At 52.2% G+C, this 12,794-nt stretch overlaps 1 protein-coding gene across 8 annotated transcripts in view; it reads right to left on the bottom strand.

Moving 5' to 3' along the window:
• Positions 1 to 12,794, bottom strand: part of CTNND2 (catenin delta 2) — a 958,285-nt gene that overhangs the window by 386,800 nt on the left and 558,691 nt on the right. For all 8 annotated transcript variants that reach the window (XM_056109040.1, XM_056109043.1, XM_056109042.1 and 5 more), the window contains one exon: positions 4,851 to 5,394. In XM_056109040.1, the coding sequence (XP_055965015.1) occupies positions 4,851 to 5,394 (544 nt within the window). The remainder of the gene's footprint in view (positions 1 to 4,850; positions 5,395 to 12,794) is intronic.

Genomic DNA, 12,794 nt, shown 5'->3' with positions numbered 1-12,794 from the left:
CTAAATCACAGAATGAAAGGCTCGTGTTATTTACAAAGTTGGACAGAAATGGGCCCTGCTGAAGCTCTGTTTGTAGGATGCTGGCACATCTTAACCATTCTGCTTTGAAAAAAAAATCACTGCTCATTCAAATAAGTTGAGGATTTAAACTGCAATTCGAGATCTTGGGTGGTTTTCTTCAATAATACAGCAGACACTATTTTTATGAGGTATCTGTATATTTAGAATTATAGAGCTTCTGGAATGAAAGCTATGTAGGTTCAAATCATCTACTTTTCATTTCCAGCCAAATAATTTTGAGCAAGAAGTTTCTCCTAGAAGAGCGTGAGTTTGGGAATCTGCAGATGGAGTTAAGGAGCTTGCGACCTCATTAAGTAATTGGGAGACGATGTGAAAACCGGTTTGCAAAGTTCCTGGCACGACACCTAACAGAGCAGACGGTTTACAGGGAAGAACTTTCCATGTTTTACTCATTGTGCAGAAATGAATAAACTGAACATTTTCTGTTGTGAAAATGAAAAGATCTATGATCAGAAGAAAAATGCAAACACTGGGTGATGTGGCCTATTTAACCTCCTTTCCCCTGTCACTTTAAGTGATGGTTTGGGAGGGTACTGGGGAACTGACTGAGGCCTCACACATGCCAGGCAGGAGCTCTACTCCTCAGCCCATCACCAGCCCAGATTGAAGGACCATGATTCTGATCAGTTTCCTCTCCTCCCCGAAGATGATCCCTGACTAGCCACTCATCTGCTCTCCGCTGTTATGCCAGAGTTCCCACACCTCCACATTCCTCTCTATACTTCTCACCAGGTCCACCTACACCACCTCGCTATAGAACTGCCACATCAAGGAATCTTCCGGGACACCTCACTGATGGCCCTGAAGGATGCCTATCTACCACGTACCCATCTCATGTGGGCACTGAGGCTGAGGGTGTCTTCTGATGTATGTGTTCCCAAGTAGGTGTCCACAAAAGCAAGGCTCAGCCTTTGTTCATGTCTTTCAGCCAACAGAAACTGGCCTGTTGGACCACTCACCAGATCGGCCTTGGGGCTGAAGTTATAGCACAGCAGGTAGGGCATTTGCCTTGCATGCAGCCAACCCCGTTTCTATTTCCAGAATCCCATATGGTCCCCCAAGTACCACCAGGAGTAATTCCTGAGTGCAGAGCCAGTGCATCACTGGGTGTGATCCAAAAAAAAAAAATAAAGAATGAACACTGGTGGAAGGATGGGTGTTTGATCATAGTATGACTGAAACTCAATCATGAAAGCTTTGTAACTGTATCTCACGGTGATTCAATAAAAAAAATTAATAAAAAAGACCAGCCTTGTGTCTGGAAGCAGAAAGGAATGACTTCCTCCTTGCATGCCTGAGTCAATATAGTAGGGGCATAATGTACACTAAACTTGTGCTAGAACTTTCTACAGGCAGCATACCTCTATAGAAGAAAGTTATTTCTGTCTGAAGTCAGCAAAGAAGATGGCTCACTGCTGTGAGCCCCAAGAGGAAGGGAGTGTTTCAAGCAGGTGGGAAGGGCACCACACAGGTGGGGCCCACACAGGCAGCCAAGGGGCTCTCCCCACACACTCTGATAAGATGCAGAGAGATAGGACCAAAGGAAAAGGGAGATGGTCAGGCCCGGAGCGGGCTGTGGGGGGGGGGGGGCGGTAAACACCCCACCAATCTCATTTCTCTAGGTTGAAATCTGAACTGGGGTGTTTTCTCGGGGGCTGGAACTGGGAAGTGTCCGGCCAGACTCTGCAGTTCTCCCCCTGGAGAGTTCCAGTGGGCAGTGCTGGTGGGTGCATTGGTGAGATTCTGAATGTTCACATAGAACCCCGTTTCCGGCATATCTATGCTAAACAAGACATGAAATGTAACTCAGTCTCTCCGTATAGCTGCTAGAAGTGGGGACCTCAGTAGCATCCTGGAGGCCCATATCACTCTCACCCATGATCAGGGCCATGTGACACTGGGGATGAAACATGGACCTTCCACAGGAAAATCGTGTTCTGTGACAAGGAGCCCATTTCTGGACTCTAGACCTATCATACACTGCTCCTTTCTGGTCACCATGGAGCATGCCTGCTCATCCAGTCCCTCCTGTGCTGCCCACCAGACTCTCCCTGGACCATGGACCCGCCTCTGGGCTTCTCAAGGGGACTGGCCTAGACTTCCGGTAGTTTAGCTCTTTCTTTCACTGTCACCTCCGGGGGCTGGCCTTGGACCTCTTCCCCATCTATCACATTCTAGATCCTGGGTTCTAGATGGTGAGTGGTCCATCCTTGTTGAGTACGTCCTTTCATTTTACCTTGAGGCTGGGCTTCCATCCTGAACTCCAATCAGCGTTTGCAACCTGCCAAACATCTACTGCGCATGCACCACTGAATGCTAACAGACACACTTATATGTGCAAGGTCTCTGCCCAGTTCAACCAGCTCCCTCTATGGCCTGGCCAATGATGGCTCTGTCCACCAGTGCTGAATGCCCAGCATCTCTGAGAACTTTCACCACCATCTCTTAACCCGCTGGCTGCAACAAGTCAGCACACAGCAGACTTCAGAGATCCAGAGTTATTTTTCACAACTGGATTCTAGAATCGCACACCCATGCATACATGCACACATACCCAATGCCTCTGGAATATTCAGCACACACATGCACACACATGCAAACACACGCACACATGCACACACACAACACACGTATCAATCCTATCTAGAACATTCAGCACACACATACATACACCAAGCCCATCTGGAACATTCGGGACAAACACACAGACACACAGACGAACACACACACCAAGACCATCTGGAACATTCAGCGCACACACACACACACACACACCAAGCCCATATGGAACATTCAGCACACACATACACACACACACATACACTCACACACCATCCCAAACCCAAACCCATTTGGAATACTCAGCACACACACACAAGCACACACACACAAGCACACACACACATCTCATCCCAAACCCAAGCCCATTTGGAATACTCAGCACACACACACAAGCACACACACACGCACACACACACACACATTTCATCCCAAACCCAAGCCCATTTGGAATACTCAGCACACAGACACAAGCACACACACACGCACACACACACACACATCTCATCCCAAACCCAAGCCCATTTGGAATGCTCAGCACATGCACGAGTGCATGTGCATGCAAGCACACACACACATACACACACACTCACACACACACACCCCACACACACACCCCAAGCCCATCTGGAACTTTCAGCCCAGACAGTAGAGTATGAGCTAGTTTCACCAGATATCTGCTCCCCAGCTCTCCTCCCAAACCTGTTCTAGAAGGAGCTGACAAACTCTCTTTCTGCTGCAGACCACACCTCCCCCACCCCTACCTGGGCCCCCATTTTCGCCCCGCGCTCCCTGGGGCTGGCACAGTAAGGGCTGGAACTGTGCAAAGCCCTCTGGACCCTCTCCCCAGAGTCACATGGGTGGGCTTCTGCAGGGAGCCTGGGAGGTGTCAGGGTGCTCCGCCTCACCCGAAAGCCACCCTGCCCTGGACACTCTGATCACTAGTCTTCCAAACGAACACAACCAGTGTTTCCAAACTCACAGAAACCAGATTTCCCTGCTCAAGTCCCTGCCCCTCCTCCCCCCGCCCCCCAGCAGATGGCGCCTACCAGCACCCAGCACCAGCTGGCAGCCTCTGCCCTCCCAAAGAAAGAGGGGAGTGCTGAGAACCAATCTCTCCCTTCACAAGGCACTGCCCCAGGCTGTGACTCCCCAGCCCTTCATGCTCACAACCCCAGCGCTAAGGGGTTAAAGCATCCCTGGCCTCCTGCCAGGTGCGCAACAAGTTCCCCCTGATCCATTGATCTTGCAGCCATGGTTTGTGCGCAGAAAGGAGGCAGATGAGAGGGGCATGTGCTACCAGCCAGACACTCTCGGAGGAGGACTTTCATACTTCGTGGGGGAGGGGGGTGGGTGGGGGGAGGGGGCAGGATGCACAACCAGAAACCCAGGGTAACTGTCAGGTGTCTCAGGAGACAAAAGTTTCAGAGGATCTGACTGAACATCCCCATGCACTGCTTTGTGCCCAGCTCAGCCCACCCCCTGACCCCCCAACCCCCCAACCCCCCAACTCCCGTGGGACATGGGTGGGAGAACCCAGACATGCCACAGGGCAGAGAAAGCAGCTTCTCCCGGCGGCCCAGCCCTCGAGCCAGGGCACATACCCAGTGACCCCCCCCTGCCCCCCAGTTCCCTGCCGGGGCTGCCCGAACCCTTGGCCTTGCCCAGGGACCACATGGGGAGAACAGTAAATGGAGCCACAACCAGGCGATGCAAAAAGCAAAGCGATTTCTCACTGCTGGGAAAAAATCCCTCCCTCTTTCTTCAAGACAGGGAAACTGGGGGGAAGGGGGGCGAAGTAAAGGCACTGGTTGGGGGGAAGCTGGCACCGGCGGTGGCTTTGCGGCTGGAACGCCATATGCCTGCAACTCCTCGGCTAGGAATAACTTTGCAAAGTCACGGAGACTTAATCGAAAGACTTAAAAAAAATACTATTGGTGGTTTACAAAAATACTATGATGTTTGAAACCTGCGAGGCTCCTGGCGCAATCTTACAGGTCCGCGTGGTGCAGATGCCAGCGAATCTGATGCACTTCAGTCTCCAGACTGGGGGTGGGCGAAGAAGTGGGTCTAGGGGTGGGAGCCCCCCCCCCCCAAAGCTGTGCCTGGCTTGGGAACACTCACCCGCGGGGATTCTGCGTAAAGGAGCCCAGCGCGCCCCCGCCCCAGGAGGCACGCCCACCCCCGCCCGGGCAGGGCCGGGCGCTTACCTGCCAGGCTGCCCGGCCTCTGCAGGGTGGCGGTGGCGTACAGCTCCTGCGAGTGCTTGTACTGCTCGGACGCGTGCACCAGGCGCTTGGTGGGCGACAGGGTGGCGTAGGTGCCGATGGTGGAGCTCAGCTGGTGGATGGGCGAGGAGGAGATGGTGGACTGCACGGTGGGGGGCGAGGTCACGCGGATCGGGGACAGGCCGGCCGACGACACGACGATGTTGATGGGCGAGCTGGTGCTGTAGGACTTGGCCAGGCGGCTGGGCGACTGCTTGGGCGAGGAGCCGCGCGCGGGGTAGGCGGCGCCGTCGGGGGCGGGCGCCCCGCGCGGCAGCTTGGTGGGCGAGCCCCCCGCGGGCGCGCTGAGCGGGGACCCCCCGCGGGCGGGCGCGGGCAGCGTGGAGCTGGCGTAGTAGAGCGCGGCGGCGGCGGGCGGCGCGTCGGGCAGGTGGAAGGCGCTGCCCAGGCTGGGCGCGAAGGGCTCCCGCGGCGGCGGCGGCGGCGGCTCGGCGCCCGCCAGGTGCCCGGCGCGGCTGCTGCTGGCCTGTGCGGGGGAGAGCGCGCCTGAGCGCCGGGGGCGACCCCAACCCTCGCGGCCCCGGGGCCACCCCTACCCCCGCAGCCCCGGGAAGGGCCCCCTCCGACCCGGCCCGGAGCGATCCCCAGCCCGGCCCGGACCAAGGGGAGCGACCCCTCACCCGACCCGGGCCCCCGGTAGCGAACCCCAAGCCTTGCCCGGGTCCCCAGGAGCGACACCCAAGACGCGCGGTTCCGGGAGCGACCCCCGAGAACCGCGCCCCCGGGAACGACCCTGAAATCCTGCCCGGGCCCCCGGGAGCGACCCGGGAACCCCGCGGGCCCCTCGGGAGTGAACCCCAACCCCTACTCGACCGGGCACCCCCGCGCGCCCCTCGGGAGTGAACCCCAACCCCTACTCGACCGGGCACCCCCGCGGGCCCCTCGGGAGGGAACCCCAACCCCTACTCCACCCGGGCACCCCCGCGCCGCCCCGGGAGGGAACCCCAACTCCGACCCGGGAACCCTCCGCCCCCAGGAGCAACCCCTAAGCCTTGCCCCGCCCGGGCACCCCCGCTCCCCCCACCCAGGGAAGAACCACCCCCGGCACCCCAAAGCCCGCCCGCCGCCCCCTCTCCCCGCGCACCCCGGGCTGGGGAGCCCGCGTGGCCAATGAGAAGCGGCTCAGGCTTCCGTCTCCATCTCCGAGATGTTTCTGGCAGCGCAGAAGCATCCCCGGCCACCCAGAGAACTGCAATCAAGCCAGGGGTTTTCCTGCGCGATCCCGGCAGGCAGGAACTCTTGGGCGCCCTCCCCGCCCCCACCCCACCCCCCACACCGCGCGGGGACGTGCTGGGCCTCGGGAGACGCCCAAAGGCACCCACGCGGCGGGGGGGCCCGGCGCGACCTTCTGCTCGGCCCCGATTCCATCCTTCAAGTCGCCTCGTCTGGCTTTGGAAGGGCAGGCAGGGCTCAGAGAGGGAAGGTGCATAAACGCGCGGGAGGAAGGAGGGGAGGGGTGGGGAGGGGAGGGAAGAGGGGGAAGGAGGGGAGAAGGGAAAAGGAGCTTTTCAGGAGGAGTGAGGCCACTGCCAACGGAAAAGCCCCTCTTTCCAGGCTCTGTCGCCGTCTTTCTCCCTCTCTCTCCCACCCCCTAACACCCCTGCAGCTGTGCCTGCCGCTTCTTCACCTTGAAGGTCACTCACTCGCCTCCCATGTATTGGAGAAACCACAAAAGACCAGCGGAGTAGGGTGGAGATGGGAGGCAGGACAGGCCCTTCCCTAAAGGATCCCAAGATCAATTTGCATGGAGTGAAAACACAGGGATCTTCCAGGCCCTGAGGAGCAGAGGGTTTTCTGAGAGCTGGCTGGTGAGAACAGGGGTTGGAGGTACCAGGGGGAGTGAGCGGGAGGGAGAGGGGCGCACAGAAGCTTGGGAGGGAAGTTTCAGCAGGAGGAAGGCGCTGAGTGCAGAGCTCAGGCCCCGGTCCAAAGTCCGGGTTATGCTTGACACCCATCAGGAAAGGCAACTGGCAAGCAACAAGCTGGACCGCCATGCCATCATGTCTCCATCCCATCTCCATAAGCAGGGTCACACATTTCACCTGGGGTGTGAGGGTTCTGGCAAGCGCCAGGCCTTCACTCAGCAGCCAGACTCCTTGGTGCAGCTGGCACAGAACAACCATTGGAGAACTTTTTTTTTTTTTGGTGTGTGTGTGTGTGTTTGTGTGTGTGTGTGTGTGTGTGTGTGTGTGTGTGGTATGAATGTGGCGTCTGTATAAATGTATGTGTGTGGTGTGTGGTATGTGTGTGTGCATGTGTGTGTGTGTTGTGTGAATGTGGTGTGTGCATATTATAGGATAACACTGTATGTCATTTCTCCCTTGACGCAGGGAGTTTAAGTTTATGGAGTAATACCCATCACAACACTCCTGAGGCACTCCCATTCCTCGGTTTATTGGAATGTAGCTCTAATGAGTGTGTGTGGTGTTTGTGTGGTTCGTGAATGTGTGTGATGTGAGTGTGTGTGGTGTTTGTGTGGTGCATTAGTGCGTGTGTGGTGTTTATGTGATGGGTGTGTGTGGTGTGTGTGATGCATATATTTTATAGTTTGCTATACGAACTTGATATAGATATATACATATATCTGCCAGTCAATCCACTAACAGTTTACGAGCCAATTCAGGACTCAGCTTTCTTCACACCTAACCCTGGTGTTGGGTGCTGCTTAGCTTCCATTTTGCCTCGCTCCGAAAGTTTGCGAGCTGGAGAGACAACTTTTCAAACCAGGCTGCATGCTCTGGTAACCAGGAGAGCTTTGGAAGCACCTGGCTCCAATACTATCTCTGGCAAACTCTCCGGGCGTTTGCGGGGCGCTCACCAAGTGATTCAATGTGCCCACTAGGCATCCTCTCATATCTGCTCAACTTAATTGCCTGCTGGGGTTCCGGGAAACTATTTTAGCCCGTCCTCAAGGTCATATGGAATTCCTGGAGTTCACAATCTATGGATCTAGATTTCCAGCTCGGATTTAGGAGACCAGAGACTCTGCAGTTCTAACTGAGCCATGGATCACTTATAGACACAGATTTCTTGCCTTCAGTGGGGTTCAGAACAAGCTTCACTCAAATAGCACCTGAAGAAAAACATTTTTACCTATCTCTGTACTATTGCAAAGATTTGAGGAAGGGGCTGGCTCAGAAGAGAAGTAACATTTTGTCAGAATGAGAATGACTGCACATCAGGGGACCTGGGAGCTACCTCTGACCTCTGAGGTCACCATCCTTCCAGACCCTAGACAAAGTGACCCCATCTCAGCTGCCCCCTTGCTCCTATATCTCAGGTCTCCGCCCCCAGCCCTGTGCAATGTCCTGTGGTCCTTTCTTAATCTGTGTTTCTGATCTCCATCAAGAATGCACAAGAGAGCACGAAACCTTTTTCCCTGCCTACAACCCAGGACAGCCAGGTTTGTAGAAAGAGAAGCAATCTCCAGTCAGAATTCTTTCTCCTTCCTTCCTTCCTTCCTTCTTTCCCTCCTTCCCTCCTTCCCTCCTTCTTTCCTTCCTTCCTTCCTTCCTTCCTTCCTTCCTTCCTTCCTTCCTTCCCTCCTTCCCCCCTCCCCCCTCCCTCCCTCCCTCCCTCCTTCCTTCCTTCCTTCCTTCCTTCCCTCCTTCCCTCCTTGCCCCCTTCCCTCCCTCCCTCCCTCCCTCCCTCCCTCCCTCCCTCCTTCCCTCCCTCCTTCCCTCCTTCCTTCCTTCCCTCCTTCCTTCCTTCCTTCCTTCCCTCCTTCCCTCCTTCCTTCCTTCCTTCCCTCCTTCCCCCCTCCCTCCTTCCCCCCTCCCTCCCTCCCTCTCTCCCTCCCTCCTTCCTTCCTTCCTTCCTTCCTTCCTTCCTTCCTTCCTTCCTCTTTTCCTTCCCTCTCTTCCTTCCCTCTCTCCTTCTTGTCTTCCTTCCCTCCTCCTCCCTCCCTCCCTCTCTCCTTCCTTCCCTCCCTTCCTCCCTCCACCCCTTCCTTCCATTTCTTTTTGTTTTCTGCGGCAGTGCTCAGGTCTTACTTCTGGCTCTGTGTTCAGGAATCACTCCTGGTGGTGCTTGGGGGACCATATGGGATGCCAGGGATTGAACCCGCTAGGCCACAAGCAAATGCCCTTCCCACTGCTGTACTATTGCTACAGCTTGTCCGGCCACAGTCTCTATAAAGCCCTCCCACAGGAGCACAAGGAGGATGGACCCCAATGGTCTAAGAAGGTTATTTAGTTCATTTTTGTTGTGCCTTTTTATGTAAAATAATAATAATCCTATATGACTTTAGCCAAGCTAATATTTATTATCAAGTGGTATGACAAAATAAACACTGGATAATACCAAACATCCATTAAAATAATGAGATATACTATTCTAGTGTTTAAGTACTTAGAATGACATAGATATGAAAAAAGATTTAAATGTCTTTTATCAATATGTTTCTTTCCTTTCAACTTTCTAAGCTTCTAGATTCAGAGGTGCTAGCTACTACGTAGCATGGTCTCACAGGGTTCCTGAAATGATCCCTAAACTTCTGTAGAAATTTGGAGAACTGCCTCACTAGCTCCAGGTATTTTGACGGGCTTTATGTACTAGTTGGAGCGATAGCACAGCGGTAGGGCGTTTGCCTTGCACGCAGCCAACATGGCCGACCCGAGTTCGATTCCTCCGCCCCTCTCGGAGAGCCCAGCAAGCTACCGAGAGTATCTCGCCCGCACGGCAGAGCCTGGCAAGCTCCCCGTGACGTATTCGATATGCCAGACACAGTAACAACAAAGTCTCCAATGGAGACGTTACTGGGCCCGCTCGAGCAAATCGATGATCAACGGGAGGGCCTTTACTTACTTTACTTTATGTACTAGCTATTTAGAAAATCTTTTCAATATTGGTGAGTCTTGGTGAAATGTTTCCAGTATAATTTTCCATATTCTTTTAGAATGGTGTTTTCCCTGCTGGGAGCGTCCAGTGTTGAATATGACCATCACTCACTATACACATGGGCGTGTCGGAGTTAACACACATTTTGAATTTAGAGAGCCAACTATGGCTGTGTGGCCACATTAGCGTTGTAAGGCACAGTTGTACAAGCCCTTCTGTAGTTTACAATAAATAATTCAGGGGGTGTTTGCTTCCATGTTGACGGCCTGTGGAGTATTAAGTGCCTGAGAACAGTCTGTTGGCCAAAAAAGACATCTGATGTTCAGATTCAGTTGCACAAAAACAGTAATCTTTTGGAAGAATGTTTCTCTTCGAGTTCATGCTTTGTTTTATTATGTAATTTCAGATAACAACTCTTGCCAGTTTAGGATAACACTGTACTTCAAACTCACTGCATAATTCATAGGATGCGTTATTACTACCTGAGTCATGGGATTAAAAGGAATATATACACATTTCAGAACTCATAGAGTTTCATCTACATTAGTGTCATGGACCCTCAGTGACACTACAGAAGCATGTTAATAGCATAAAACCATAAATTCAATTTTAAAGCTAGAATTCCAAAACTTCAGCTTTTCCCCCACTAATAGCTACCATGCCTTTCTTTTTCCCTGTGAATATTTGAAAATGGGAAGCAATGCGAATCAAAATAATTTATGACTGATGATGAGATGCTTAAAACAATGGTATAAAATGTTTTAATGATCTATGGTTTGGTGGGTGCATTACAATTGCAAGTTTTGGGAAGGGATAATTCCCAGTTACTGTTGATGTCTGAATTCTCTTTCTGTTTGCGTATTTTGTTTTAGAGCCAAACCCAGCTGTGCCTAGGATTGACTCTCGGCTCTGTGCTTCGGGCACCCAAGAGACCATGTGCAGTGCTGGGGACCTAAAGGGGGCTGGCGGCTTGCAAGCCAAGTGCCTTAACTCCTATGATAGACATACTACCACTCCAGCTCATGTCTGCATTAAAAGGTAAAGGCCCTCCCGTTGATCGTCGATTTGCTCGCGCAGGCCCAGTAACGTCTCCATTGGAGACTTTGTTGTTACTGTGTCTGGCATCTCGAATACTCTCGGTAGCTTGCCGGGCTCTCCGAGAGGGGTGGAGGAATCGAACTCGGGTCGGCCATGTTGGCTGCTTGTAAGGCGAATGCCCTACCCGCTGTGCTATCGCTCCAGCCCCCATGTCTGCATTATTTTTGTTTATTTGTTTTGCGGGCCATACTTGTGGTGCTTGGGGTTGGTTCTTGGTTCTGCACTCAGGACTCACTTCTGGCAGGGCTCAGGGGACCATATGTGATACTGAGAATCGAACCTGGGTGGTCATGTAGAAGGGAAGCATTCTGCTCTGACCCATGCCTGCACTTTCAGCTCTTTGAGTCAAGACTCACCCCAAAGGGATACTTTATTTGCCATTTCCCAAATGGAGACTCCGGCATGTGAAATTAAGAAAACAGTGCTGTCAAATAGCATGTCTGAGAAAACAGCTTCCAGAGACAGATTTGGTGTATATGAAATGTTATCTCTTTTTCACTTCCCATCATGAGAAATTCATAAAGAAACACTACTTAAAATTCCCATGGATGTTTTAGTATGTAAATTATACCTCAGGTTAAAAGAAGTAGGATTTTCTTAAAAAAATTAGATACGAACAATAAAACTAACTCATCTAAGCTCAGGTAAATGAGATATTTCATCTGCATTATAGTTTCCGCCTAAGACAGGTAAGATTTAGGGCATAATACACTTGTAATTTGTATACTGCATATTTGGGAGTATTTCTGTATGTAAACTTAATGAGGATGCTGTATAACTGTGCAGTGCCTTTGATCTATTATTGATATACTTAGGAAATGGATAGATTTTCAAAGTATGAAAAGAAGAGCATCAAGACAGGAATTTGGGTGGTGTTTGGGCAGTATACATTGTTCCCAGTAGCCACTGATAGAAATCAACTTCCATTCATTAATTCAACCATCAATTCAACAAATGACCGACTACTATATTCTGTGCACAAATAAACTTCCATTTGAAAATACTTCTGTAAGCCTATAATGTGGAGCACTACCTTGGTAACAGTAGTTTCTGGATAGCTCTCACCATTGTTGTTTTCCTTGTTCTGAATACCAGCTGGCTCACACTTCTCTCAGTGAAGGGGCACAGCGAGATTGATTTGAAGCCCTGAAATGGTGCTCTGGCACCAGAACCTGGTGTTGGCTTTGATACCTGTCTGAGTTGTTTTCTGCTTCCTCATGCTGTGCCTCCTATAGAGGCCGAGGAATGAAATGGGAATAGTCAGGGGGAAATTCCCAGAACTTGGAAACTTATTTAATCATCATGCACCAGGGATTTGGCAGTGTGAAACAAAAGCCTGTCATGTTGACAGTGAGTTAAAAGCAGCAAGGGCGGCTTGGATTCGAAGGATTCTGGACTTCAAGGTGTGCAGACTCATCACTTAGAAAAAGCATGGTTTAGAAAGAGGCTCAGGGTTATAGAAAGTCAAGTGGAGATGCATCAAGACTTGCCAGGATTCTAAGAGTTGTCAGCCAGGCCCCTGAATTTGCACCAGAGGACCCCTTTGCCAAGGACAGCAGGCAGTCAGGCTCCACAGGGCCCGGGAAGGACACTGCAGTTTCTGCTTTGTGGCTTCCCAGGGACGAATTAGGAGTCAACTTCCCGGAGGGTTCTAACTGACACGCTTCCTCTTCCTGGGGTCACCCCCCCATCCAGGCGGGCAAACCTGCTGGTTCATGGTATCTCCCTCTGCATGTGATAACTTGGGTCAGTGCTGAGAGTCGTGTTTCTGGGCAAAACTGTTATCCTGGAACCAATTTTAGAGAGTACATTTGACACACAGGAGCAGACAGTAGGGCCGTCACGGACAAGATAAAAACACAGGACCATGGCATCGGAGGGGATGAGACATGAGTGAATAAGCCCGAGGGACTTTCCAATACAAAAAAC

Source organism: Sorex fumeus, unplaced genomic scaffold (genome assembly GCF_029834395.1).
Source record: "Sorex fumeus unplaced genomic scaffold, SorFum_2.1 ptg000264l, whole genome shotgun sequence".
NCBI classification, from domain to species: Eukaryota; Metazoa; Chordata; class Mammalia; order Eulipotyphla; family Soricidae; genus Sorex; species Sorex fumeus.
The sequence above is the reverse complement of the archived record's forward strand: the minus strand, read 5'-3'. Positions and strand labels throughout refer to the sequence as shown.